Source organism: Myotis yumanensis, unplaced genomic scaffold (assembly GCF_028538775.1).
Source record: "Myotis yumanensis isolate MYYU_CA2020_CCGP unplaced genomic scaffold, mMyoYum1.0.hap1 SCAF_6, whole genome shotgun sequence".
Lineage (NCBI taxonomy): Eukaryota > Metazoa > Chordata > Mammalia > Chiroptera > Vespertilionidae > Myotis > Myotis yumanensis.
The window spans coordinates 70,223,353-70,251,100 of NW_027223757.1; the positions used below are offsets into that span (position 1 = coordinate 70,223,353).

Consider the following 27,748-nt stretch of genomic DNA (forward strand, 5'->3'; position numbering starts at 1 on the left):
GAGAGGAAGGGAGAGGGATAGAGAGTTAGAAACATCGATGAGAGAGAAACATCGACCAGCCGCCTCCCGCACATCTCCCACTGGGGGTGTGCCCGCAACCAACGCACATGCCCTTGACCGGAATCGAACCCGGGACCCTTCAGTCCGCAGGCCGACGCTCTATCCACTGAGCCAAACCGGTTTCGGCCTCTCTCATCATTGATGTTTCTACCCTTCTCTCTCTCTCCCTTCCTTTCTCTAAAATCAATAAAAACATACTTACCAAAAAAAAAGTTTACAACCATATCCTACTGACATTATTAACAGTTTGGATTAACCATAAAAACAGTGAAAGCAACTCATCACTAAAACTATGGCCTAAGTAATAGTAGTTCAAACTAAGATGTATTTAGCATGTACAAGGTGCCAGGCTCTATGCATTATCTCATTTGTTCCTCACAACACCTCTGTGAGGTAAGTGCAATTATTATTTCTATTTTACAGAAGAACAAAATGAGATCCGACTATTACATAATTTGCTTAAGGTCACATACCCGGTATACCTAAATGAGAACCCAGGCAGTATGATTCCCAAGTCTGCACTTTATGCACTCTGCTTGCATAACATATTTTTATGTTGTTAATATACCATTAATGAAACCTTCAAAAAATACTGGAAACAGCCCTAGTTGGTTTGGCTCAGTGGATAGAGCATCGGCCTGTGGACTGAAAGGTCCCGGTTGATTCTAGTCAAAGGCACATGCTGGGTTGTGGGCTCAATCCCCAGTAGGGGGCGCACAGGAGGTAGCCAATCAATGATTCCCTCTCATTATTGTTTCTATCTCTTTCTCCCTCTCCCTTCCTCTCTGAAATCAATCAATAAATAAAAATACTGGAAACAAAGTGATGTACACTTCTTCCAAAACAAATTAGGAAATATGCATTTAGCCCCTCCCTACACATAAAAAATAAAATGGCTATCCTCTATGTGTATAAACATTTTACAAATTATCAACTACAAACTTTGCCATTTATTTTCAGCCTACAATATTAGAATGTTTTCATGTGGCCAGCTCACACAAATTATGAATGAATTAAAACTCTAGCCAGCTGGCATGGCTCAATGGTTGAGTGTTGACCTATGAACCAGATCACAGTTCAATTCCCAGTCAGGGCACATGCCCAGTTTGCAGGATTGACCCCCCACAGTGGGGGTTGTGCAGGAGGCAGCTGATCAATGATTCTCATCATTGATGTTTCTATCTCTCTTCCTTCCTCCCTAAAATCAATAAAAATATTAAAAAATAAATATTTTTAAAAAGACTCTAAAGTTTTGCCTTCCTGTACAATCTACTATGTCATGCAAAACCGTGTAATAGTTATATTTGTGCTAAGATATTAAAACTTTTGTGTAACAGTTTGAAGTTTTTACTTAACTATTTTTCTTCATCCCCTCTGCATTATACAAATGATCATAAAAATTTAAATTCCCTTATTACAAGATAATCTAAATTAAATGCACAATGCATAGAATTTCCAGTCCATACTCTGGGCAAATTTCTCATACAATAGCTTTTAACTCTAATAACTCTAATATGATTTAACACCTCATTTCTCTAAATCTTTTTCTCGATCTAGAATATGTTCCTTGAAGAGTACAAACAGCACGTGGAGCTCAAATATTTTGAATCAATTCAATACTCTCAATATCTTTCCCTGTTTAATCACAGGGCAACAATTAAAAAAAGAATATATTTCTGCTCTCAAAAATGCACCAGTATCATAAATGTGTAACAATTTGCCAAGTCAATTTTGTAGTTAAAATGTAAAATGTCTATGCTTTTGAAAAGATACTCCAGGATCCTCAGGGGGTGCTCCAAGAAATAAAAGATAAATAGAGCCCAAGAAAAGAAATCCAGCAACCAAATGTGAGAATTCTTGAAATGTAGATGCATGAAAATATTTAGAAAACAGCACTCAGTTATGGTGGCTCAGTGGTTGAGTATCAACCTATGAACCAGGTCACGCACAGTTCAAATCCAGTCAGGGCATATGCCCAGGTTGCGGGCTCGATCCCTAGTGGGGGCATGCAGAAGATAGCCAATCATGGATGTTTCTACCTTTTTCTCCTTTTCCCTTCCTCTCTGAAATCAATAAAAGAATATTTTTTTAAAAAGAAAAGAAAACAGGACTCCAAGAACCCTGAACTCCCTGACAGTGTGTGGTGAAGTAGTTATGGGTAATCCACAAACCTGAGATGCTAATCAATAAAACTCATTATCCTCAAAATATAGAAAAGATATCTCCAAACCTTAAGTAAAAAGAATTTCATGAGAAATCTTTCTGAAGACAAAACAGTACACTTAAAAAAGCAAAATGTACCACTTGGCTGGTATGGCTCAGTGGTTGAGAGTCAATCTTAGGAACCAGGAGGTCATGGTTCAATTCCAGGTTGGGGCACATGCCCAGTTTGCAGGCTCGATCCCCAGTGTGGGTGGGGTGTGCAGGAGGCAGCCAATCAATGATTCTCTCATCATTGATGATTCTATCTCTCCCTCTCCCTTCCTCTCTGAAATAAATAAAATTTTTTAAAAATTAATAAAAGCAAAATGTACCAAAAAGGCAAACGCCATATTACCATGTCAAGGAAGATAACCATTATCTATATTTTAGTACCCCCCCCAAACAGAACTGCATACATAATTTACATTTACCAGTTTTCCCAAGTATAATCCATACAATGTAAAAATCTAAACTCTTAAATTTTGCACTAATCCAAATCATCACTTGCTTCCTTCCAACTTTAATCAATTGTTTTATTAATAAGCTATTACATAAGCAAAGATTAACCTTTCCTAGCTGATTCCAACATTAAATACAATTTAAATTTTAATAGTATGGTTATAAGTAATTAACAAATTCCTTTCAATTTTTCTATCCTGAAATTTGAATTTGACTAAAACTATTTTTCACCTACATTTACAGGAACCACTTCTCTTAGATTTGAGGTATCTGAATCTGCAACCCGATGAGTATACTACAGGATCAGCTAAAGTTAGCTGAGGTCTATCCAAACAGCATGGAATGCATAATTAATTCAGTGTGATAAAGAAGTTCACTATCCTCCATAAGGATGCGAAAGCAGTATAATAATAAATCACATGTTCGTGCTCTTCAATAAACGGACCTATAAAGCATGCAAGGAATGGGAAAACTGGTCCTATCACTAACTCATTTTTTTATCCTTTTGACAACTCACCAGTACAGCTATCAAATAAAGCTCAAAATCTAAGGTTGTAAGTCTGCATCCTTAAAAAGTGGCCAACTTCCTGCTGCTAAGGAATCCACTGAACTGTGCGTGGTTTAAACAGAGCAATAATAACTCCTAAAGTCCCCCTTTAAATTGTTACTATCTTGGGGAAATGGAGTATGCAGTTCAAAGCAGTAATAGTGGTGATGGTGGAGGGGAATTAACATATGGCCAATAAACAAAAGAACTGAGAAAAACAGTAAATTCAGAAAAGGTGTACGTGGCAGTGAATGTTAAAAATTACTATTCTAACTAACAACCTTCATACAACACCTGATGGGCTCTGGAATGAAGCTACAAGTTCAAAAATAAAAGAATACTACAAAGGTCTCCTGGCTCTTTGACTCATGTCTCTTTTCTACTACTACACACACACCCAAACATTTTCACAATCCCAAACACCTGTCAACTATCAAAAAAAAAAAAAATGATGGGAAATGAATGAGCAATGGAGGCGTCCTACAACCAGTTTGGGAAAAAGGCAAGTTCGGACCCCCCCCTCCCAAATAGTAACCAAACAGAACGTAGTACTTAAGTATTCCCCAGTAGTTTGCTGTATCATTTTATTTATTTTTTTTTTTTAGCTTATAAACAAGGTGGTAAATTTCTCTGGTGAAGGTCCAATGACCTATGCCTCCTTGCAAATTAAGCCTCTCTACACGTGATGAAGATTCATGAGGGCCAAGCGGAGAGGAGCGCTTTGTTGCTACTTACAAGAATGACTCTCCCTAGCCATCCACGGTCGTGTTCTGCGAATGATTCCTGAACAGCACCCACACACCACGCTCAAACGACCTCGAATCCTAAGTCCTTAGGAAACGGCATTTCCCACCCGAAGGCAGGAAGGGCTCCTCGGGCCGGGCCGAGGGCGGCAGGCCGGGGCCGGGGCTGCGCGCCGCTCCCACCTTCTCCCGCTGCCTCCCCGCCCCCGCCCCGGTGCGTGTCAGGTGATTAGCGACTGGGCACCATTAGCAACACGCACACAGCGACAAGTGGCTCGGTCAATGACACGGGTCCTCGGGAGGCCGGGTCCCGGGCTTCTCCTTTTCAACCTCAGCAAAAAGGCGTCGACAGTTTGGCTCCCGAGCACAAAAGCGCGCGGCAGGAAGAGGATGGATGGAGCTCCAACTCCCCCGTCTCCAAACGCGGGAACCGGACTCGGCCTCGCAGCCACCGCCGGTCCCGGCTCCCCGGACCCGGGGCCCCAAGCTCGATGGCCGGGCTCCCCGGGAGGGAAGAGGCCCGAGCGGGCAGGGTCGGGGCCTGCAGGCCGGGCCTTCCCAGGCAGGCCCGCCGCGCCTCCAGGCCTGCGCGCCCGCGCGGCAGCGGCGGGGCACACTCACCCCCCGAGGGCCCGGGAGCGGGAGCGGGAGCGGGAGCCGGGACCGGGGAGAGACCGCGGTCCCGACCCTCCGCGCGGCGACCTCGCCACCGCGGCTCCCTCCCTCCCTCCCTCCCTCCCCAGCCCGCGGTCCAAACGGTCCCGGGCGGCGGAGGCGCGGCCCGGGTAGGCCGAGGACGTTACGCAAGAGGCCAGAGAGCTCTCCCCGCCGCGCCGGGGAGAGGCGCGGAGTGCCCGCCGCGGGAGGGGCGGGGAGAGGAGCCGAGGCGTCGTGCGTGTGGAAGGGGATGGGGGAGGGGAGGGTTGCCCGTCTCGCTGGCCGCGGCCAGAGCCGCAACTCACCCAGCTCCGCCGACGAGCGCTACCACTGGCAGCAAGAGGAAGATGGTGGCCGCCGCCGCCGCCGCCGAGGAGGAGGAGGAGAAGGAGGAGGAGGAGGAGGAGGGGGCCCGGTGGGTGCCGCGGAGAGGGGGTATGCGCAGGACGTCGGCGTCGCTGCCACAGCCTCTTCTCCTCACGGGGTCGGGCGGCTGCTGCTGACGACACCTTCCTGGCTTCTGCGCCGCCCTCCCAGTCCTCGTTGCAGCCGCCGCCGCCCGGAACCCGAGGGTCGCTCGCCTCGTGGGGACTGTACGGCGGTGCGAGACCCCACAGCCATCGGCGTGCGGCGGCGGCGCGGGGGTAAAAGCGAGCCCGCGTCACGTGACCCCTGTGTTTACCGTTCCGGGGCCGCGGCCGGAGCCGCCGCCGCGCCTGCGCACCGTGGGCCCTCCCGCGCCGCGCCGCGCCGCGCTGCGCCTCTGCGGGGGCCCCGGCGGCCGCGCTTCGACGCGCCTCCGCCCGGTTCCTAGGCTTTTACACGACCGCGTACCGCCCGCGGGCTTCTAGCTTTCACCTCGCCGGCAGCCGGAAGGGGAGAGGCGGAGGGATGGTCTTTTTTTTCTCTCGGTTGTAATAAGCACCGAGGCTTCATAGTTAATGTGATATTGATGGGCAGATCTGCTCCCCCGGGTACTTTGCAGAGAAGAAAAAAGGAAAGCCTCTTGCCCAAGAGCCCCTGCTGGCTCGGCACAGAAGTCCCAGCAGGAACCACCTCCACCCTCAATGGCTGGTGTCCTTCAGGACTCAAGTTGCCGCCTCCAAGAAACATTTCTGGCCCAAGTCAGCAGTTCTCAAAGTGTGGCTGGGGGACCCCCTGAGAGGTCCCCGAGACTTCTCAGAGACTCTTCACTCCTTTTGCCATTCCATATGTATAAGGTCAAACTTTCTTGATCTCTTTAAACCAAAACAAAAAGGAAGCAAGTATGAGAATTCAGCCATCTCATTAGCCACACGTTGAAGAAATTTGCAAAAATGTAAAACAGTGCCACTCTATTAAGTTTTGGGAAAAATGTTTTTCATCATAGCTATATGTGATCACAGCGAATTGTTTTTAAATGTCATTTTGTTTAGGTTTAATTTCTAAGAGGGTAAACGTCAATAAATGTAACTAACCTGTATAAACAAAAGCTCTTGGAAGTCCCTCAGTAATTTTAAAGAGTGTGTGTAAAGGTCCTGAGACCAGCCCTAACCGGTTTGGCTCAGTGGATACAGTGTAGGCCTGCGGACTGAAAGGTCCCAGGTTCGATTCCGGTCAAGGGCATGTACCTTGGTTGCGGGCACATCCCCAGTAGGGGGTGTGCAAGAGGCAGCTGATCGATGTTTCTCTCTCATCGATGTTTCTAACTCTCTATCCCTCTCCCTTCCTCTCTGTAAAAAATCAATAAAATATTTTAAAAAAAAAAAGAAAAGAAAAAGGTCCTGAGACCAAAAAGTTGAAAAACCACCAGTCTAGCTTATGTGTTTCCAACAGCAGTTTGGACTGACCCCTATCTCAGCCTTTACTAAGCACTCTGAGTAACTTGCTAGTCATCACCCAGACCAAAACGAACTTTTTTTTTTTTTTTCCAAAATGAACCCGTTAAGGACAGGAATTACGTCTGCTATCAGCAGGGACCATTACAGTGCCCTCTGACAGCCATACTGTCAGCAATAAAAAAGAAATTTTAAATGGCAGCCAGCACCTGCTGTGCTCTTTTAAAATGTTCGTTGATTTAAGCCTCACGCCAACCACAGGCCACATCTTAAGATTTGTACAGAGTAGAATAATAGTGTACAGGCGTGTGGTGAAGATCTCTTTTGTAACTCTCCAGTCTTCTGATATTTCAAGCACTCCAAATTCTAAATGCTTGCCCACAAAGGAAATTTAGGTTGTCCTAATTCTACTGGAATCCTAGAATTCCAGCCCCTGCCTTAACTCATCAACCCTTCAAAACCTTGTTTTACAATCTTTTTTTTTTTTAATTGTTTTTTAGCCCTGGCCAGTTTGGCTCAGTGCTTATGAAACGGAATTTTTGGACTGGAACACACACGGTATTCTCCTGGGCAGACTAGTTCCTGGGCTCTTGTCCGACGGAGTCAAAGAATGAATCCACAGACAGAAGGTGGTATAGCAAAGGTGGAAATTTATTGAAGAACAACTCCCACGTGGGGAAAAGGAAAGAGTCCCTCTGAGCTCCTTTTTCCTACAGCTTATAAAGGCTGCAGATCTTTGTGCCTTGATATCCCCTCTGATTGGTCACTATTCCCTTAGACTGGTTACTATAGTAACTCCTGGGTTCAAAGGTGGAACCTCACATTTCCTCCCCTCCTTTCTTATTGTTTACCTATTCCCTTTTTTGGATTTCTTCTCCTTTTGGATGAAGGACTTCCTTCTCTTTATTTTGTAAATATAGATCTTTTGCTGTTTCCAGCTCCCTCATTCTGTGGAAATGTACCTGTTGCAGCTTTTCAGCTCCCCTATTCTACGGAAATATACCTTCTGCTGCTCTGCAGCCCTGTGCTTCTTCCATGATCCTCTTAACTTCTAAAATTTCCTAAACCTGTCTTTTTCACCCCTAAAAATTCCTGTTTCAATTAGAGTGTCGAACTGAAGGGTCATGGGTTCAATCTAATCAAAGGTATGTACCTCAATCCCCAGCCCTGGTTAGGCCCATGCAAGCGGCAACCAATCAATGTGTCTCATATGGATGTTTCTCTCTGTTTCTACCCCTCCCTTCCACTCCCTAAAAAAGAAAAAAAAATGTTTTTTAAAAAAGGAAAATAGAAATGAGTAATTTTTAAAAAATATATATTTTATTGATTTTTCACAGAGAAGAAGGGAGAGGGATAGAGAGCTAGAAACATAGATCAGCTGCCTCCTGCACACCTCCTACTGGAGATGTGCCTGCAACCAAGGCACATGCCCTTGACCGGAATCGAACCTGGGATCCTTCAGTCCGCAGGCCAACACTCTATCCACTGAGCCAAACCGGTTAGGGCTAGAAATGAGTAATTCAAAAATGTTTTTTACTTGGAATGTCTGGGATGAATTGCAAAAATAAATCTAGTTTTATCTTTTTCTGGACTTCAATGTGAAATTTGAAAAAAATGATACGGGATTTTTGGATTGGAACACACCGTGGTCTCCTGGGCAGGATGGCTTCCCCAGGCTCTTTGTCCATCCAAGTTGAAGAATGAAACCACAGATGAAAGGTGGTATAGTAAATGTGGAAATTTATTGAAGAACAAGTACAGACTCCTACGTGGGGAGGGGAAAGAGTCCCACCGAGTTCCTTTTTCCACGATTTATAAAAGCTGCAGTTTTTTGTGCCTCAATATCCCCTCTGATTGGTCGCTATTCCCCTTTGATTTGGTCACTATAGCAACTCCTGAGCTCAAAGGTCAAACCTCACATGGGACATGTGATGCCCTCCTCCCTCATTATTCTCCTATTCCCTTTGGGCTTTCTTTCTCCTTTATTTTGTAAATATAGACATTTTGCTACTCCCAGTTCCCTTATCTTATGGAAATGTAACTTGACTCTCCCAATTCCCTTGTCTTATCGAAATGTAACTTTTGTAGCTCTGTAGCCCTGTGCTTTTTCCATGGACCCCCTTAATTTTAAAAATTCCCTAAACCTGCCTATTTCACCCCTCAAAATTCCTATTTCAAAAGCATTAAGAAAAAATAAGATTATTGCTATAAACAAAATCCAATCCTAAAAGAATTCAATAGAATAAAGCTCAAATGAAAAGTCATTAGATGGAAAATCCCTTCAGTCGAGCTTGGAAAAATTTACCATGTTAGAGAAATTTTAGTAAATTTATGAAAGAAAAAAATGCTGGTCTGGCTGGCATGACTCAGTAGTTGAACGTCGACCTAGAAGCCAGGAGGATAAGGGTTTGATTCCTGGTAAGGCAATATGCTCAGGTTTCAGGCTCAATTCCCAGTGTGGGGCATGCATGAGGCAGCCAACCAATTATTTTTCTCATCATTGATATTTCTATCTCTCTCCTTCTCCCTTCCTCTCTGAAATCAATTTAAAAATATTTTTAAAAAATGCTCAAGTGCTTAGAACTCTTTTTGAATTTGTCCAGCAGGTCTTCCGGCTTTTACCGGAAGGCCCTAATGTGGAGAGCGGCTACAGTGTTTGGACAGGTTCAAGCCTCGGACTAATGAGAGGGCACAGTCCTCTCATGGCCACGTGCAAGTCCCAGGTTGGATGGCAGAGCCCTTCCAGCACAATTATAACCAACAGTTATAGTTGTAAGCTTGAAACTGTGGTCTGAACACGTGGCCCCACATGTCTGAGTAATGTGGACTTGATAGAGTTCAGGTGCATGTAATTGAGTAGATTAGAACAGTGTAAACATATTGACCACTCCCTTACTTTGCCTCATGGAATCTGGCTATAAAATAAAGACACAGCTTGTAGTCCATGGCACTATCGCTAGCTCTCCATCAGAGAAGACAGCGTCCCACCCAGACCCAGCTTTCATACTCTTGTCTGTCTTTTCTCAATCCTTCACCGCCCCCTCTCAGGCTCACTGAACCTGGCTGAGCTGGCTCGGCACATAAGGCACCCAATGTGGGGCTGAGTATGCCATGGCTGTGCCGGCTTGCCACACCCTAAAAAAAAAAATGCTCAGAGGGAAGATGGGAGAGGGTGGGTGGGAAGAGAGCAACCAGCCCTAGCTGGTTTGGCTCAGTGAATAGAGCATCGGCCTGCAGACTGAAGGGTCCCGGGTTCGATTCTGGCCAAGGGCACATGCCTGGGTTGTGGTCTCCATACCCAGGGAGCTAGCAGGAGGCAGCCAATCAATGATACCCTCTAGTCATTGATGTTTCTATCTCTCCCTCTCGCTTCCTCTCTGAAATCAATAAAAATATATTTTAAAAAAAGATCAACCAAAGAACTTATATGCATACTAGAGGCCCTGTGCACAAAAATTTGTGCACTGGGGGAAGGGGGGTCCCTCAGCCCGGCCTGTGCCCTCTCACAGTCTGGGACCCCTCAGGGGATGACCACCTGCTGGCTTAGGCCTGCTCCCCGGGGGATTGGGCCTAAGATGGCAATCAGACATCCCTCTGACAGCCCGGCAGCCCTCGGGGGATGTCCACTTACCACCAAGGAGCAGGCCTAAGCTGCAGTCGGACACCCTTAGTGCTGCTGAGGAGGCAGGAGAGGCTCCCACCACCACCGCTGTACTGGCAGCCATCAGCCTGGCTTGTGGCTGAGCAGAGCTCCCCCATGTGGGAGCACACTGACCACCAGAGGGCAGCTCCTGCATTGAGCGTCTGCCCCCTGGTGGTCAGTGTGTGTCATAGTGACCAGTCATTCCCAGTCTTTCTGCTGTTAGGGTCAGTTTGCATCTTACCCTTTTACTATATAGGATAGAGGCCTGGTGCACGGGTGGGGGCCGGCTGGTTTGCCTTGAAGGGTGTCCCGGATCAGGGTAGGGGTCCCGCTGGGGTGCCTGGCCAGCCTGGGTGAGGGGCTGAGGGCCGTTTTCAGGCTGCCCACATGCTCTTCAGGGTGGGGTCCCCACAGGGGTGCCTGGTCAGTCTGGGTGAGGGGCTGAGGGCCGTTTTCAGGCTGGCGTGCGACTGAAGCTTCCAGCCTCTCCTTTTTTTCTTTTTTCTTTTTTTCTGGGATTTATTTACCTTCTATAATTGAAACTCTGTTGCCGTCACTGGTGCTCCCAGCTCTGAGGCCGCGGCTGGCTGAAAGCAGGTACCTGGGGTTTGTTTAGCTTCTATAATTGAAACTTTGTTGCTTTTGGATCTGTTGCTTTCGGAGCTTAGAGCCGGGCTGCGGCAGGTGGGGAACCTTGGCTTCCTCCATCACTGGAGCAAGCAAACCTCCTGCTCGCTTCAGCTGTGTGGCTGCTGGCCACCATCTTTGTTGACAGTTAATTTGCATATCTCCCTGATTAGCCAATGGGAAGCGTAGCGGAGGTATGGTTAATCACCTTTTTTGTCTTTTATTAGATATTAGATAGGATATGCATAGCCCATGGACACATACAATAGGATAGTGAGGCCTGGGGTAGGGGCAGACTATGAGGGGTCAATGAGGGGGAAAAGGGACATATATAATACTTTCAATAATAAAGATTTAATTTTTTAAAAATGGAGGTAAAAAGAGAATGTAGGAACCATAAGGCTGTCATATTTATAAAACAAAGATTTTTAATCCTAAAAAATCCAACAAACTTGTCACAAATCATAATGTTTTGATTCTATTATTTTTGAACAAGCCAAGCGCTTAAATTTCACATTTGTCCATTAATGATCTTTGCTTTTTGCTTCCAGATATAAACACAATCCATGCAAAGTTTGCTAAAAGAAAGAACCAGCATAACACTGAGAATGGATCTAACCCAGCCATGGGCAAACTACAGCCTGCGGGCCAGATCCAGCCCGTTTGAAATGAATAAAACTAAAAAAAAAAAAAAGACCGTACCCTTTTATTTAATGATGTTTACTTTGAATTTATATTAGTTCACACAAACACTCCATCCATGATTTTGTTCCGGCCCTCGGGTCCAGTTGAAGAACCCATTGTGGCCCTCGAGTCAAAAAGTTTGCCCAACCCTGATCTAACCTCATGCAGGACACTGTTTTAGTTAAAAGACCTATCAGAAAATCAGATTATATTGAAAACTCCAAATTAACTCAGGAAAATTAAATTTGGCAGAAAACAAGGCAACCAACAATGGCTAAAACTGACAATATATTTGTAAGTGACTTGAAAATTATGAAAAACTGACAAAATGTGGATCTTGTAAACTTTACCCAGGAAAATTCAGCCTGGAGGAGAGTGAGGCATTGGAAGACTTCTCACAATACAGATACAAAAGTTAATTTTTATATGAAAAAATGTATGCCATCACTGAAACTTTGGTTCCTACAGTATCAGTTCATTAAAGATCAAAGAGGGGAGCCTGGCTGATGTGGCGCAGTAGTTGAGTATTGACCTATGAACCAGGAGGTCAAGGTTTGATTCCCAGTCAGGGCACATGCCCGGGTTGCAGGTTTGTGGGCTTGATCCCCAGTGGAAGTTGTACAAGAGGCAGTCAGTCAATGATTCTTTCTCATCACTGATGTTTCTCTCTCTCCTCTCTCTCTCTCTCTCTCTACCTCTCCCTTCCTCTCTGAAATCAATACAAATCATCTACACTAATAAAAGAGAAACATGGTAATTGGCATACGACCGCTACCCTTCCCATTGGCTAATCAGCATATCCTTATGCAAATCAACTGCCAACTAAGATGGCGGTTAACCGCCAACAAAGATGGCGGCTAATTTGCATACGCCCAATGATGGGAGGCAAAAGGGGAAGGACTGAAGAATGGTGATCGGCAACCCAGGCAGCAGGCAAGAGCTAGGGGGTGGGCAAAGGCCGCCTTTCCCCACCCCCCAGCCGGTGATCGCCATTGGAAAGCTGGGCAGCAAACCCGACCCCAGGGGCCGGGGTTGCGGGCTGGCCTGCGCGGAGCGAGCCCCATGGCGATCGGAAGGTGGGAGGGCCCAGGCACAGGCCAGGATCGCCATGGCATCGGAGGGAGGGAGGGCCCAGGCGCACACCCGACTGTGTGGTCTGAGTTTGCTGCTGCCTATAAACTGAGAAAAAGTTGTAAAATGAAGTACTAATCTCTAGGGTTTAGGTCAGACCAAGGAGTAGTGCCACTCAGCCAGAAGCTGGCTTATGGCTGGCCAGTGCAGAGGTGGTGGCAGGAGCCTCTCCCACCTCCATGGCAGCACTAAGAATGTCTAACTAATAGTTTAGGCCCGATCCCTTGGGGGCCTAAGCCTTTAGTCGGACATCCCCCGAGGGCTCCCTGGCTACCAAAAGGATGTCTGACTGCAAGCTTAAGCCTGATCCCCCGGGGAGTGGGCCTAAGTCAACAGGTGGATATCCCCTAAGGGGTCTTGGACTGCAAATGGGTGCAGGCCGGGCTGAGGGACGCACCCCCCCCCCCCCCAAGTGCACAAATTTTGTGCACCGGGCCTCTAGTATATAATAAAAGGCTAATATGCAAATAGACCGAACGGCAGAATAACCGGTCACTATGATGCATACTGACCACCAGGGGGCAGACACTCAATGCAGGAACTGCCCCCTGATGGTCAGTGCACTCCCACAGGGGGAGTGCCACTCAGTCACAAGCCGGGCTCATGACTGGCAAGCACAGCGGTGGTGGCGGGAGCCTCTCCTCCCTCCACAGCAGCCCTAAGGATGCCCAATGGTGGGCCTAAGCCATCAGTCAGACATCCCCCGAGGGCTCCTGGACTGCAAGAGGATGCAGGCGAGCTGAGCAACAACCCCCCCCCCCTGCACAAATTTTGTGCACTGGGCCTCTAGTCCTAATATATAAAAACCCAGGGACCATAAGGACCAACCGAAGGCTCAACCGAACACTGGAAGTCAGTCCTACAGTCAGTGCTGGGTTGCTGTGGCGACCCAGCACTGACTGCTGAGGGGGCTGTGGATCAGGCTTGAAGAGAGGCCCAGAGAGAGAGGCAGGATATGATCCGTAGTCTCTGTGGCAGATGTTGATCAGCTGTTGCCTCTCTCTTTCTCTCTGGGCTTCGCCAGCAGCCATGCCTTTGTTTCTCTTCAGGCCTCCATGGGGGCTGCTGATCAGCCCCACCTCTCTGATCAGGCACAGAGATAAGCCCAGAGACCCTGACTGGCATAGAAACTGACCAATCAGAACCAAATCTGGGTGAACTGTGAGGAGCCAATGGCTGTCTAGGAGGTGGAGCTTTTGATGCTGAATAGCATAGAAACTGACCAATCAGAACCAAATTGGTTGGAAGAGGAGGTGGGTTGGGGGTGAGATCAGGCCGGCAGGAGAGGGCAGTTAGGGGCGATCAGGCAGGCAGGCAGGTGAGTAGTTCGGAGCCAGCAGTCCCAGATTGTGAGAGGGATGTCCAATTGGAGAGGGTGCAGGCTGGGCTGAGGGAACCCCCCGCTCCGTGCACGAGTTTCATGCACCGGGCCACTAGTACAGTGGGGCCTTGACTTACGAGTGTCTCGACTAACGAGTTTTTCAAGATATGAGCCATCTCTCGGCCAATGTTTTGCTTTGAGTTGCGAGCTAAAATTCGGGTTACGAGCCAGCTTCAGATACCCCACCACCAGTTGGCGCAGCGAACGTCACAGTGAATGCCACAACATCAGCCCAGCATCACGTGTCTCACTCATTCACTTTAATTATTTGACATATGAGTAATTTGAGTTACGAGCTCCATCACGAAACGAATTAAACTCGTAAGTCAAGGCCCCACTGTATATTTATAAAAGAAGGAGAAGAAGCTGCAATGCAGAAATGGAAAGCCTAACCTAAGGTAAGAGGAATGTAAGAAATATGTAGCCTCCACTTGAGAGAATTGGAGGCAAATAAGGTCCTCAGGAAATAGCCAAAATTCGTTTAAATCAAGGAGGTAAAGGTCAAATGCTGAGAGGCAGTTAAATATAACTTTCGACTGGTTAAAGACTCATCTTCCAGTTGAGAAAGCAGTGATTTCCACTCCTAGCACATACAGAACCAGATTCATCAGATAGGATTAAGATAAAAGTAAGTCTTGCACTGCCTATATTTGGCCCCTAGCACAGTAGGAACGCTAAAGGGCAGGTCCTTAGCCCAAAGGCACAGAAAGGGTAACAGCCCCCCTCCCCCCACTCCCCCAGGGGACAAAGAAGGTGGTGGCTATCCTCCCAACAACTTGCAGTTTCCCAAGATGCACTGAGTCATGTCACCAACAGGAATCTCAGCAAGTTTCAGCAAAGCAGAATGCAGGTCCACTAGGTCAGACTGCCTCAGAATAGGGGCTAAGGAACTTCTTTTTTATGGCTTTTCTCAAAAGGGAGCAGTCCCAGTATTCCTGGGCTAAACCAAACATTCATGACTCTTTCCAGTTATATCACTCAAAGCTAATCACTTGTTTGTCATTTGTATTTGAATTCAAACTATTGAAGGAAAAGTTATAAATTCTTGTGTTTAATTTATCTGCAGATCTGAGAGCCTCAAGACAATGCAGCATTTGCTAGGACGGTCCAGGCCCTAGGAGAAAAGTTCTCCCAGGTAGTCCAGTCAATAAAAATATGTAAGAAACTTTGCTTATCACAAGCTGGAAATCAGAGCACAAGCTGGAAATCAGAGCACAAACTGGAAAGGTGGGAAGAGAGGACCAAGGAAGAGGATCTCATCAGACTAGAGGAGGGACTGGGAACTGAGAGGATGAGACTGTTGTTCACTAATAACCAAGGAGGTCGTAGAGGAAGAGTGCTTAATCAGAAGAGAAAGCTAATCCCCAAACACCATGGTGGTAATGAATTTGGGATGTTCTAGAAAAAGAAAAAGCTAGTGTGACTGAATCATAAAGTATGAGACAGAGAGCTGAGAGATTGGCAAGAACCTAGTAAGCTAGAATCTGTTGCAAACAAAATTGGATCCATTGAGGGATTTTTAAGCAAGGAGCAATATGATCTGTTTTTTGTTGTTGTTGTTTTATAACAGCTTTGTTGATAAATTTTATGATAAATTTCACATATCATAAAATTTATCCATTTGAATTGTACAATTTAATTTTTTAAGTCTATTCATAAAAGTGCACAGCAATACCACAATTAATTTTAGATTTTTGTGGATGGCACCCTAGCTGGTTTGGCTCAGTGGATAGAGCGTCAGCCTGCAGACTGAAGGGTTCCAGGTTTGATTCCGGGCAAGGGCACATGCCTGGATTGTGGGCTCAATCCCCAGTAGGGGGCATGCAGGAGGCGGCTGATCAATGATTCTCTCTCATCATTGATGTTTCTATCTCTCTATCCCTCTCCCTTCCTCTCTGAAATCAATAAAAACATAGTATTAAAAAAAGAAAGATATTTGTGGATGGAAAATGGGCCGCATACTAAACCTGACAAGCTCAGGGAAGGCCTACATTGTGAGTCTTACCAACCTAGAGACCTAAAGTAACCACATATGAGGGACTGAAATGAACATTTCTTTTTTTATTTTTCACTTTTATTGATTTCAGAGAGTGAGGAAGAGAGAGATAGAAACATCAATGATGAGAGAGAATCATTGAGGGGCTGCTTCCTGCATGCCCCCCACTGGGGATCAAGCCTGCAACCTGGGCATGTGCCTTGACTGGGAATCGAACCAGTGACCTCATGGTTCATGGGTCGATGTTCAACTATTGAGTCACACAGGTCAGCCAAAGGTCAATCTTTACAATTGTTATTGTTATTGTGTTAATTGTTATCTATTAACTATCCAATACCCACCAATGTAAAAGAAGTATGTTTCTCTGTTTTACTTTTTGTCCAATCCCAGAGAATTCCCCACTTTGCTTTCTTCCGCCTTCCTAATCCATCACTAATGAATTTCATATAACCCCTTTATGTCTCCTTCTTTTATTCTAATGCATAAAATAAGGTGCAAAACTGCTATTCTCTGGAGCACTTTCTCAATCCATTGAAATTTTGCTTCCCAGCAATTGTTGTCAATTTGGCTCAAATATACTCATAAAAATTCTTACAGGTTTGGACATTTCTTTTTTTTTTTTTTTTTTTTTAATTAAATCTTTATTGTTCAGATTATTACATTTGTTCCTCTTTTTCCCCCCATAACTCCCCTCCTTCCAGCTCCCACCCCACCCTCCACCCTCACTCCCCACCCACTGTGTTCATCCATAGGTGCATGATTTTTGTCCAGTCACTTCCCGCATCTCCCACACCCCTTTTCCCCCCAAGAATAGTCAGTCTATTCCCTTTCTATGTCCCTGATTCTATTATAATCACCAGTTCATTTTGTACATCAGGTTATTTATTCACTTGATTCTTAGATTCATTTATTGATAGATGCATGTTTGTTGTTCATAATTTGTATCTTTACCTTTTTCTTCTTCTTCCTCTTCTTAAAGGATACCTTTCAGCATTTCATATAATACTGGTTTGGCGGTGATGAACTCCTTTAGCTTTTCCTTATCTGTGAAGCTCTTTATCTGACCTTCAATTCTGAATGATAGCTTTGCTGGATAAAGTAATCTTGGTTGTAGGTTCTTGGTATTCAGCACTTTGAATATTTCTTGCCATTCCCTTCTGGCCTGCAAAGTTTCTGTTGAGAAATCAGCTGACAGTCGTATGGGTATTCCCTTGTAGGTAATTGAGCCTCTTTCTCTTGCTGCTTTTAAGATTTTCTCTTTGTCTTTTGCTCTTGGCATTTTAATGATGATGTGTCTTGGTGTGGTCCTCTTTGGATTCCTTTTGTTTGGGGTTCTCTGCGCTTCTTGGACCTGTAAGTCCATTTCTTTCTCCAGATGGGGGAAGTTTTCTGCCATTATTTCTTGAAATAGGTTTTCAATATCTTGCTGTCTCTCATCTTCTGGCACTCCAATGACTCTGATATTAGTCCGCTTAAAGCTGCCCCAGAGGCTCCTTACACTATCTTCACACTTTCGGATTCTTTTTTCATTTTGCTTTTCCAATTGGGTGTTTTTTGTCGAATCTTTTGTTTGATTCTTGTGCTCCTCTGGTCTGCTATTGGGTATAATATTCTTTATTTCAGTCCGTGTATGCTTACTTTCTAATTTCTTTATCGTAGCATCGAGGGTCTCATTAGTTTTCGTGAGGTTCTGCACAAATTTATGGCAAGCCCTCAAAATTGCGATTCTTAGCTCCATATCCTCCATTTCTGTCATGTTTTTTTGTCTCCACATCTTTTATGCTTTCTTGGTGCACCCCCTTGTGGTCTCTGTGCGCAGTCTTGTTCTAGCCAAGCCTTAATTGTTGTAGTTAACACTAGAGGGGTTTGACCACCAGGCCGACTGGCTATAGGAATCAGCTGTATGGAAAACGTCTGCCTTCTGGGGAGGCGCTAATCCAGCCTTTGCCTGAGGCGATCGGCAAATGGCTGTGCGCAGGGTTTGGGCGGGGCGGGATCAACAGGGCGGGTGGAGGGAGCAGTTATGGCCACGCTCAGTCCCGTTCCCAGAGGCTCTGCTTCACAGAACCCCGGGAGCCGCTGCAAACTTCGGAGAGAAAGCTGCCCTCAGGTTCCAACTGATGCCGGATAATCCCGCTTCTCCCGTTTGAGTCTGGGTCCCTAGAGACTCGCCCGGATCCGGAGCCCAGAGTCTGAGACTCACTCCCGACAGAAAACGACAACCCGCCCTCAGCCACCAGCCCGCTTTGCGCGCGCACCTCGGTACCTTTGTATTTTCCACACTGCGCCGCCTCTGAGCCTCGATTTGCTGTTCTCTTTCCTTCTAGTTGTAGAGTCTCTCTTCAGCCAGCCTTCCTGTGGTTCTGGGTGATGTCCGTTCCGTCTTTTAGTTGTATTTTTGAAATGGTTGTTTGCGGCAGCGGTCTCCGGTGTTTACCTACGCCGCCATCTTGGTCTCCCCTGACATTTCTTACTTTGACATTTTCATTCCCAAAAGAAATCTCTAACCTTTTAGCCATCACCACCCAACCCTCATTCTCCCGCCAGCCCTAAGCAACCAGTAATTACTTTTCACTAATCTACTTCTTTTCTCTACAGATTTGCCTATTCTGGAGATTTCATATGAACAGAATCATAAAACCACCTAATCCTTTGGTTTCAGTTCAAACATCACTTCTTTCAGGACACCTTCCCTAATTCCCTACACCACAGATCCTCTGTTATGGTCTCTTTTTTCCTAACTCTTACCATTTGTAATTATTTAATTAAGCATGTGTAAATTAATTGTTTAATATTACTCCTCTCTCCTATATTGTACTCTTCAAAAGAGCAAAGATTATACAAAACTGCTCAAACCTTTCCTCATTCCCAGCACAAATTTGGCTCATAATAGAAATCTAATAAACATTCCTTGGCATAATTACTCAAATCTACCAAAAGTGGATTTGCATGGAGACTTTAACCTCTAACAAAGGATTTTTGTTGTGTCTCAGTACCATCTTTTACTGTCTGTATCCAATCACCCCACTCCAGCATCCCCTAGGCCTGGGGTCAAAGAGAGTGGAGACTGAACAACAATGGATATTGGTTCATGAGCCAGGTAGGTCCAGTATAATTCTGTCCCAGTGCTTCTCCAGGAAGAAGCCAAAGGAGTTGTTTTCAATTTAAGGAGTTCATGAAATGTGAAGATGCAAAGCACTTTTCCTTGGTATTCAGAAGGCCAAGTGTCCAATCCGGTGCGCTCCCACAGGGGGAATGCCACTCAGCCACAAGCCAGACTCATGTAGAAGAGGGAGGAGGCATTTCCTCTATTTCTGAGTAGAACACAGACAGCTTTGACATCCGCCAGACTTCGGGGTATGTGTTGCTTTGTTAGCACCTTCGGGGTTCACACTTTTGACAGCTTTGAGAGATGTGAACTTCAGTCTGGCCATCACCATTGTCACGGTGCCTCCCCCTCCCCAAACACAATACTAATGATTTAGTAGGCAATGAACATGAAGAAAGCTGGGGCAGGATAATAGGAGAACACTGTGAGCTCATGTGAAACCCATTAATAAGATTAAGCTAAATATCTATAAACCAAAATTTAGCCATTGATATTTCTTATGGGATCACTGGATTCTTGTTCTCCCACCTCCACCCCCAATAAAGGTGGCAAGAGGGATGCACTACAGGATAAGGAGATCAAATTTCTATACACTACATAAGAACTGGAGCAAGCCAGCTCCAGCAGAGGTAGGAGGAACTGGGTATCCCTTTCATATTACAATGAAATGAAGTACATATTTAGTCATGCAAAGATGAACATTTTAGGCAAATGACAAATGCTTGCATGGTAGTTAATATTTAGCAAAAAACTGGTGCAAAACCAAATGGCACCTTAAAAGAATGAGCTTCTAGAAAACGATAATAAATCCAAAACTTAAAAAATTATTGTTATTATACATTTATTATAAAAAGTATTAGCAGTTTAATTTTAAAAGTTTGATATTACAGGTCAGGAGAAATTATTGTCAAACACACAGCAAAGAAGTTGCCCTTATAGTCCCTATGTTTTGGTTTCTCCCCTAAAAAATGGAGATAATAAGGGCACCTATCTTCTAGAAGAGTTCTGAAGATTAAATAATGTAAGGCTTTTAGAACATTGCTTAGTATTATCATGGACTACAGAGAAAAAGGCCAACACAGAAAGAAGGTAGACACACTTGTAAGCCAAGGATAGAGAGTTCAGGAGAAACCAGCCCAGCTGGCATCTTGATCTTGGCTGTCCACGTTCCAGAACTGTGAGAAGAAAAAAAAAAATACTGTTGTTTAAGTCATCCAGCCAGTGGTATTTTGTGATGGCAGCATTACCAGACTAAACAAGAAAAGAAAAGAAAAGAGAAGAGAGAAGAAGAGAAGAGAAAAGATTTGGTATATGGTAAATGTCCAGATTCTGTCAGCTCTTGTTATTATCTATTATTTCCCAAGCCCATGAGGGGCCTAGAACCTCTCCTGTTAGGTTATCAAGATTAAAAGACTATTCTGTTTTTCACACTTACCCACTCCCCAGGTGTTACTTTTTATAGTTTCCTATTCTTCAGTCTTGTCTTTTATTTATTTAAATGGTCAGCATAGTATTTTTAGAGCCTGCATTTGGTAATTCCAATATCTGAATTCTCTGAGGATCTGCTTCTTGCTCGTGGAAGCAGATTGTCTATGGTTGCCGTGCATTGTATTTGCAAATAAAATACTTTGAAGTTACTTTCCTCCAGAAAAATTAGCATTTGTGTCAGGGCATGTATAAGTTCTGGACCACAGAAAACCAAGTTCATGTCTTGAATTTTTTGGATGTCCCAGAAGTTTCTACTGGGCTGTAATTCTACATGGGCTCTTTCTCAGTTTGGAAGTACAGCCCCTACCCTAGCCAGTCTGGCTCAATGGATAGAGCATCAGCCTGCAGACTGAAAGGTCCTGGGTTCCATTCCAGTCAAGGGCACATGCCTGGGTTGTGGACTCCATCCCCAGTTGGGGGCGTGCAGGAGGCAGCCGATCAATGATTCTCATCATTGATGTTTCTATTCTCTCTCCCTCTCCCTTCCTCTCTGAAATCAATAAAGAATATATTAAAACAAAACAAAAAAGAAAGTACAGCCAAAATGTTGGCCAAAAGCAGTTTTCTTGTTAGAGTAACTCTCTAGGTTCTTGTTTCCTTTTTCAGATTTGGCCTAATAATTCCTTAATTCTTCCTTGCTGTTTACTCTATACACTTAAAAATTTTCGGAAGTCAGACTGAAAGGAGTAAGAGAAAGGTGAAAACACCTAAGATAAAAGGAGCAGGAAAAGCGAGTTCAACTGCTGGTTTAGACAGTGTGCTATTAGAGAGAGAGGAAGGGAGAGGGAGAGAGAGAAACATTGATATGAGAGTGAAACATCAACTGGCTCCTGCACAACCTCCCGAAAAGCCCCTCTGGGGATCGAGTCCACAGCCTGTGCATGTGCCCTAATTAGGAATTGAACCGGAAACTTTTCTGTGTGTGGGACGACCCCCAACCAACTGAGCTGCACCGGCCAGAGACATTTAGTTTTTCTTAAGAGCTGTAGTTATGAGTGTTAGAGCCCTTTGTGTCTTACATATGAAATAAGAGGAAAAATGGCCTCCCAAGAAGGAAATTTTACAGACCAAGAAACCAATCTCATGTTAATTTTAACACTGGTATGCTCTCAGTAAATATTTTGAAGACAAATAAATAAAATTAATAGATTGAGTGCACTTACTGTTCCTCCCTCCCTAAATATCATTGAAATGATAGTAAAGCAATACAAATGGGAATAAAACCATAGCAGTAAATAAAATGGGAAAACAGTTGATTGAGCAGAGTTATCAATGAATTTCTGGAAGAAGGAAAATGGATAGTAGTTTGTTGACAAATAACACAAAGCAGAAGCTTCAGTTTAAAATACAAGCATGGGAAAGCTACCGATAGGATCTGAACTTGCCAGCGGAAGATTCTACAGAGGCTCCAGTTGTGAAATTGTCATGTTCCAACATGGTAGTTAGTAAGTTTATTTCTGGAACAACGATTGTATTTGTCTTCCTGGTATCCCTCTTTCTGAAAGAGCAGAGCAACTAGAAGCCCTGAATTTACCAGTAGGCTAAGAGTGGGGGCAGTTTTCCAAAGACGTTTTAAAAAATTTCCTAAGGAGGCCTAAGGATTCTGCTATGAAAGTTATATCCCAAAGCAGTCTCCTCACTCCCATTCTGACTTTTGGTAGTTCTCCAAACTGTCCTCTTTATCTCTACCTGGAAAGCCTGCGTAAAGTTGGCCAACCGGTACTCTCACTCATTTACTTATATATTGCTACTAGCCCGGGGTGAGGCCTATTGGAGGAACAATACACAGCAGTAGAAACCTACATCAGCATCTATACTAGTTAACCTGGCCTTTTATTTTGTAAATATAAATGGAAAAGTACATATCCCCGGAACTATGAAGAAAATTAAAAATCAGAATGTAAAAGGCCATGATGAACAACCAAACCATCAAAAAAATTGGTGGAAACAGCCAATTTGGGATGAAAAGAGAACTTACAATACTAGTAAGACTGAAATTAGTATCCTCTGAAAAGCTCAAAGTGATATTTTACCCATAAAACTATGCTAGATTACAATGCTAGGAATTATTAAAAACAATCAGAAAACACAAAATAGCTTTGGAAGCAAAAAAATGATTGTTAAAAAAGAAAAGAACTACAAGGAAGTCTCCCGGAATGAAGAGGAAAAAGATGGAGATGGAAAGATGGATATAGAAGATCAATCCAGAAACTCCAACAGTTGACTGATATGTATTTCGCAAACAGAGAATTAAAGAACTAGAGGACAGAAGATTATAAAAGAAATTCGGGGGGACGGGACTGAAAGTTTTGTGTTTTTTAAAAATATATTTTTATTAATTTCATAGAGGAAGGGAGAGAGAGAGAGAGAGAGAGAGAGAGAGAGAAATATCAATGATGAGAGAGAGCCCTAGCAGGTTTGGCTCAGTAGATAGAGCATCGGCCTGCAGACCAAGGGGTCCTGGGTTTGATATTGGTGAAGGGTACATACCTTGGTTGCAGGCTTCTCCCAGTCTGGGCCCTGGTTGGGGCTCATGCAGGAGGCAACCAACTGATGTGCTTCTCTCACAGTGATGTTTCTCTCTGTCTTTCCCTCTCTCTTCCACTCTCCCTAAAAATCAATGGAAAAATATTCTCAGAAACATCCATCAGCTGCCCTCTGCACACCCCACACTGGGGATTGAGCCCGAAACCCTGGCATGTGCCTGACCGGGACTCAAACCATGACTTCCAGGTTCATAGGTCGATGCTCAATCACTGAGCCACACCAGCCAGGCTGAAAGCAAAATACCTATGAAGAATCAGGTAGCTGTATAAAACATAAGATAAAGTATACATATTTTTCCTCATTATATTTCACCTTACAAAGGATAAAGATAAAATTATAAAAGCTTCCATAAAAAATAAATAAATAAATGAATAAAAGCTTCCATAAAGAGACTCCAGGTTCATTCACTGGTATAGTAATGAAAATCCAACTGACATTTGTCTTTTTCCCCCAGTGTATTGGTTCACTAATAATTCCAGGCTGTACAGAATTCAGGAAAGACCAAAGGCTGAAGAATAGAACATACTTTGGAGAATTCTGTGTGGGTTTACTCTGTCCTCACAGTCAAGGTAGACATTATGAATGGGAAGGACTAGAGAGAAGATGAGCCACTGCATGATGACGATTGTTATTGTTATTACAAAAGTTTATACTTAAATGTACAACAGGCTCCAAGAAAACACTTCATTTTAGCTTTGGGTGACAACAGATGTGATGGCAGGGAATCCGTGTGTTAAAACAGGAATGGGATTATGGATCATCATTGCCCTGCCTAGACGCAAGGAACAGCTTACTTTTTGCCAGATTTCTTCATTCCACCTGTGGCCAGTGGGATCTTCCCCAAGGCCTTCACTTTTAGCTCCCAGGAGCTTCTTCTCTTTTTGCTCCTGCTCAAATGCCTGCCTTATTTTCCTCGTTCATCTCCTTGGCCTGCTCCTTGGGCTGATTCAGGGGTTTCCTGTTTTGTTTTGTTTTGTTTTGTTTTGTTGTTTTATCAGCAAGGCAAAAGAAAAGCAATTAGGAATACCAGCAAAAAAATAAAAGCTTTATGAGAAACAGTGGTTTATAGTAAACCGAAATATAGAATGACTTGCATAGTTGATTGAATGTAAGAAGAGAAAATATTTTATTTTAAAAATATATTTTTATTGTTTTCAGAGAGGGAGGAAGAGAGAGAGATAGAAACATCAATAATGAGAGAGAATCATCGATCAGCTGCCTCCTGCACGTTCCACGCTGTGGATCAAGCCTGCAACCCAAGCATATGCCCTGACCAGGAATCAAACTGTGACCTCCTGGTTCATAGGTTGATGCTCAACCACTGAGTCACACTGGCAGAGCAGGATTAGAAATTCTTGTACACTCCTAGAAGAAATATAATTATTTCCATTACTTGGGAAAATAAAGAAAGCACGGATTACTAAGTTTTTATCAAATCCGTTCTCCTGTTCTTCCTGGACATATAGCTAGACTATCTTTCCCAGCTTCTCTTGCATTTAGATGTGGTCATGTAACTGAGTGGAATGGGATGAAAAGTGATGTGCTTCACAAAGTATGGTGATTACCAGAGGGAAAGGCAGGTGGAGCGAGGTAGAAGAGGGTATAGGGGGGATAAATGGTGGTGGACGGGGACTTAACTATGTAGTGAACACACACACGGCAATATATAGATGATGTATTATAGAATTGTACACCTGAAACCTATAAATTTTATTAACAAATGTCACCCGAATAAATTCAATAATTTTTTTTTAAGTAATGTGCTTCTCCATGTGCTTTTCCCTTTATGGCTGACTGGGATGGCAGTGCACAGGGAAACTTGGAAAGCACATGTTAAAAATGGCAGAGTCCCTGACGGCATGGTTACCTGAGTAGCTGTACGGAGCAGGGTCCCCTTCACCCAATCCACTCTGCAAGTTATAAGTAACTATGAAGGTCTGAGCACATGCTGTTGTAAGCTTTTAGGTGAATGAGAAGTAAACTGCTATTGAACTGAAGCAGGGCATTTTGGGGTCTATTTCAGTGGTTCTCAACCTTCTGGCCCTTTAAATGCAGTTCCTCATGTTGTGACTCAACCATAAAATTATTTTTGTTGCTGCTTCATAACTGTAATGTTGCTACTGCTATGAATCGTAATGTAAATATCTGATATGCAGGATGGTCTTAGGCGACCCCTGTGAAAGGGTCATCTGACCGCCAAAGGGGCTGCAACCCACAGGTTGAGAACGGCTGGTCTATTTATTACTGTAGCCTAACCTTCCCAGGAGCTCACAGTTTGATTCCTAGAGATGCATTTGGCTATATTTAATATCTATATATGGTCATTGTGAACAGTTCTGTTTCTGGGTATATTTATTCCCTAAAGAAACACAGTCATGTCAACAGGGATGCCTGATGAAGGGAACCAAAATTTTCCACCCTGGAGCTGCATTTTTGGATATTAATTTTAAACTGTTTATTAAGAAACAGAATACTCAGAAAGAACCACAATTTATTCATTCCTGTATGAGAGTAGTTCATTTTTCCCCCTTTTCTTTCTATTGCCATCAGTGTTGCAATGAGCATCCGGGAACAATGTGGGGACAAAAATAATTAATACTATTACCAGACTGAAGGGCTCTGTTTGCCTGAACACTTCAAAGCCCAATAAAACACAAACAGGAGCTTGCAGCCAAGAAAGTAAGGATTTATTAAGCACATGGCGCCATGCCCGGAGTCACAGGTAGCTCATGCTTAAAGACCTGGCCCCTCAATGGCTTTTAGGAGATGGATTACATAAAGAAAAAATCATTAATCATGGTGACCAATAGAGTTAGGGTTGTGGTCTTTACTGATTGATTGGTGCTAGGGTAGGGGGTAATTGATCATTGCATTTGGCCCTGATGTCAGCCATGGAGTTGTTTTGTCCAATTTTGCAAGGATTTGCTTTGTGGTATCGTTTTGCTTTCCTGGGTCCAGAACTAAAACATCACTGAGGCCAAAATTATGTTTAGTTTGCTTGAAAACTCTGTCTCAATAGTCAATAGACCCAGGACTTTGTTTCTAAGACTACTGGATGCTGACCAGAACCTTATTGTCCTGCGGGCTCAATGATTAGGCAAGGAAGAGGGAGGTGAATGAATCAGGGTGCCAGGGAGGCCTGTTTGAGTCCAAGAAAAACAAAATCAAAATAAAAGGCCAGGTTAAAGAAATAAGCTTTCTAAGTGGTTACAAAACTTTTTTCTCCCACCTTCTCTAAGTTTTTCTAACTGGGCTAATAATCAAATTAACAGAGACAGATCAACAGGAGAAAAGAAAGTTTTTAATTTAAGCACATGGAGAATTCACATAGAATTCACATAGGCATGAAATGCCAAAGATGGTGAGGCACATTGGAAATATATATATATATATTAGAGGCCTGGTGCACAAAAATTTGTGCACTTGGGCGGGGGGTGGTCCCGCAGCCCGGCCTATGCCCTCTTGCAGTCTGGGACCCCTCGGAGGATGTCCACCTGCTGGCTTAGGCCCAGTCCCTGGGGGGTCCGGCCCAACCTGGCAGTCAGACATTCCTCTGGCAGCCCAACAGCCCTCGGGGGATGTCCACTTGACGGTAGGGAGCAGACCTAAGCTGCAGTTTGACATCCTTAGTGCTGCTGAGGAGGCAGGTGAGGCTCCCGCCACCACCGCTGTGCTGGCAGCCATCAGCCTGGCTTGTGGCTGAGCAGAGCTCCCCCTGTGGGAGCGCACTGACCACCAGGGGGCAGCTCCTGCATTGAGCATCTGCCCCCTGGTGGTCAGTGTGTGTCATAGTAACCAGTCATTCCCAGTCGTTCTGCTGTTAGGGTCAGTTTGCAAATTACCCTTTTATTATATAGAATAGAGGCCTGGTGCATGGGTGGGGGCTGACTGGTTTGCCCTGAAGGGTGTCCTAGATCAGGGTGGGGGTCCTGCTGGGGTGCCTGGCCAGCCTGGGTGAGGGGCTGAGGGCCGTTTTCAGGATGCCCACACCCCCTTCAGGGTGAGGGTCCCCACTGGGATGCCTGGCCAGCCTGGGTGAGGGGCTGATGGCTGTTTTCAGACTGACCAAGCCCCCTGGTGACTGAAGCTCCCAGCCTTTCCTTTTTTTTTTTTTTTTTTTTATTCGCTCCAGCTCTGTGGCCATAGTGACTGGAAACAGATATCTGGGGTTTATTTACCTTCTATAATTGAAACTTTGTTGCCTTGAAAGGAGGCAGCAGCGGGCTGGGAAGCTTGGCTTCTTCCATCGCCGGGGCAACCAAGCCTCCTGCTTGCTCCAGCTCCGTGGCTGCCGGCCGCTATCTTGGTTGGGTTAATTTGCATATCGTCATTCTGATTGGCTGGTGGGTGTGGCTTGGGGCATAGCAATGGTATGGTCAATTTGCATGTTTGTCTATTATTAAGTAAGATATATATATATATATACATAGATATATATCTCATATTTGGAAAAAGAAGAAAAGGGTGTGTGTGTGATGGGTTATTAAATTTCAGAAGTGATTTACAGGTAGTTGAGGAAGAGAAGAACATACATGGCAGGAAAATCCTTGATAGGCAACTCAGAAGCAATGGGACCCAGGGGGACTCATAAAATGGAATACTACAGAGCAGTAATAATTATAGACACACATGTATTGACATGGATAAGGAAAGTAAA

General features: G+C 44.5%; 1 protein-coding gene and 1 non-coding gene across 6 annotated transcripts in view; one reads left to right on the top strand and one right to left on the bottom strand.

The window, feature by feature from the left end:
* The window catches only part of PHF3 (PHD finger protein 3), a 93,299-nt gene extending 88,001 nt beyond the window's left edge, over nt 1-5,298 (bottom strand). Inside the window, exon 1 of one of the 5 annotated variants that reach the window (XM_070418321.1) lies at nt 4,974-5,298. Coding sequence is in view for 1 of the 5 variants with exons in the window: in XM_070418320.1 (XP_070274421.1) it covers nt 4,004-4,025 (22 nt within the window). In the remaining 4 variants the exon portion in view is untranslated. Of the gene's footprint in view, nt 1-4,003; nt 4,246-4,271; nt 4,471-4,973 lie in introns of those variants that run through there. The other 4 variants (XM_070418322.1, XM_070418319.1, XM_070418324.1 and 1 more) reach the window with 4 other exon arrangements.
* Nucleotides 5,299-9,056: 3,758 nt separating this feature from the next.
* LOC139013340 (U7 small nuclear RNA) lies at nt 9,057-9,119 on the top strand. The gene has a single exon (XR_011471992.1). It is a non-coding gene; the product is annotated as a U7 small nuclear RNA (small nuclear RNA).
* The last annotated feature ends 18,629 nt before the right edge of the window (nt 9,120-27,748 follow it).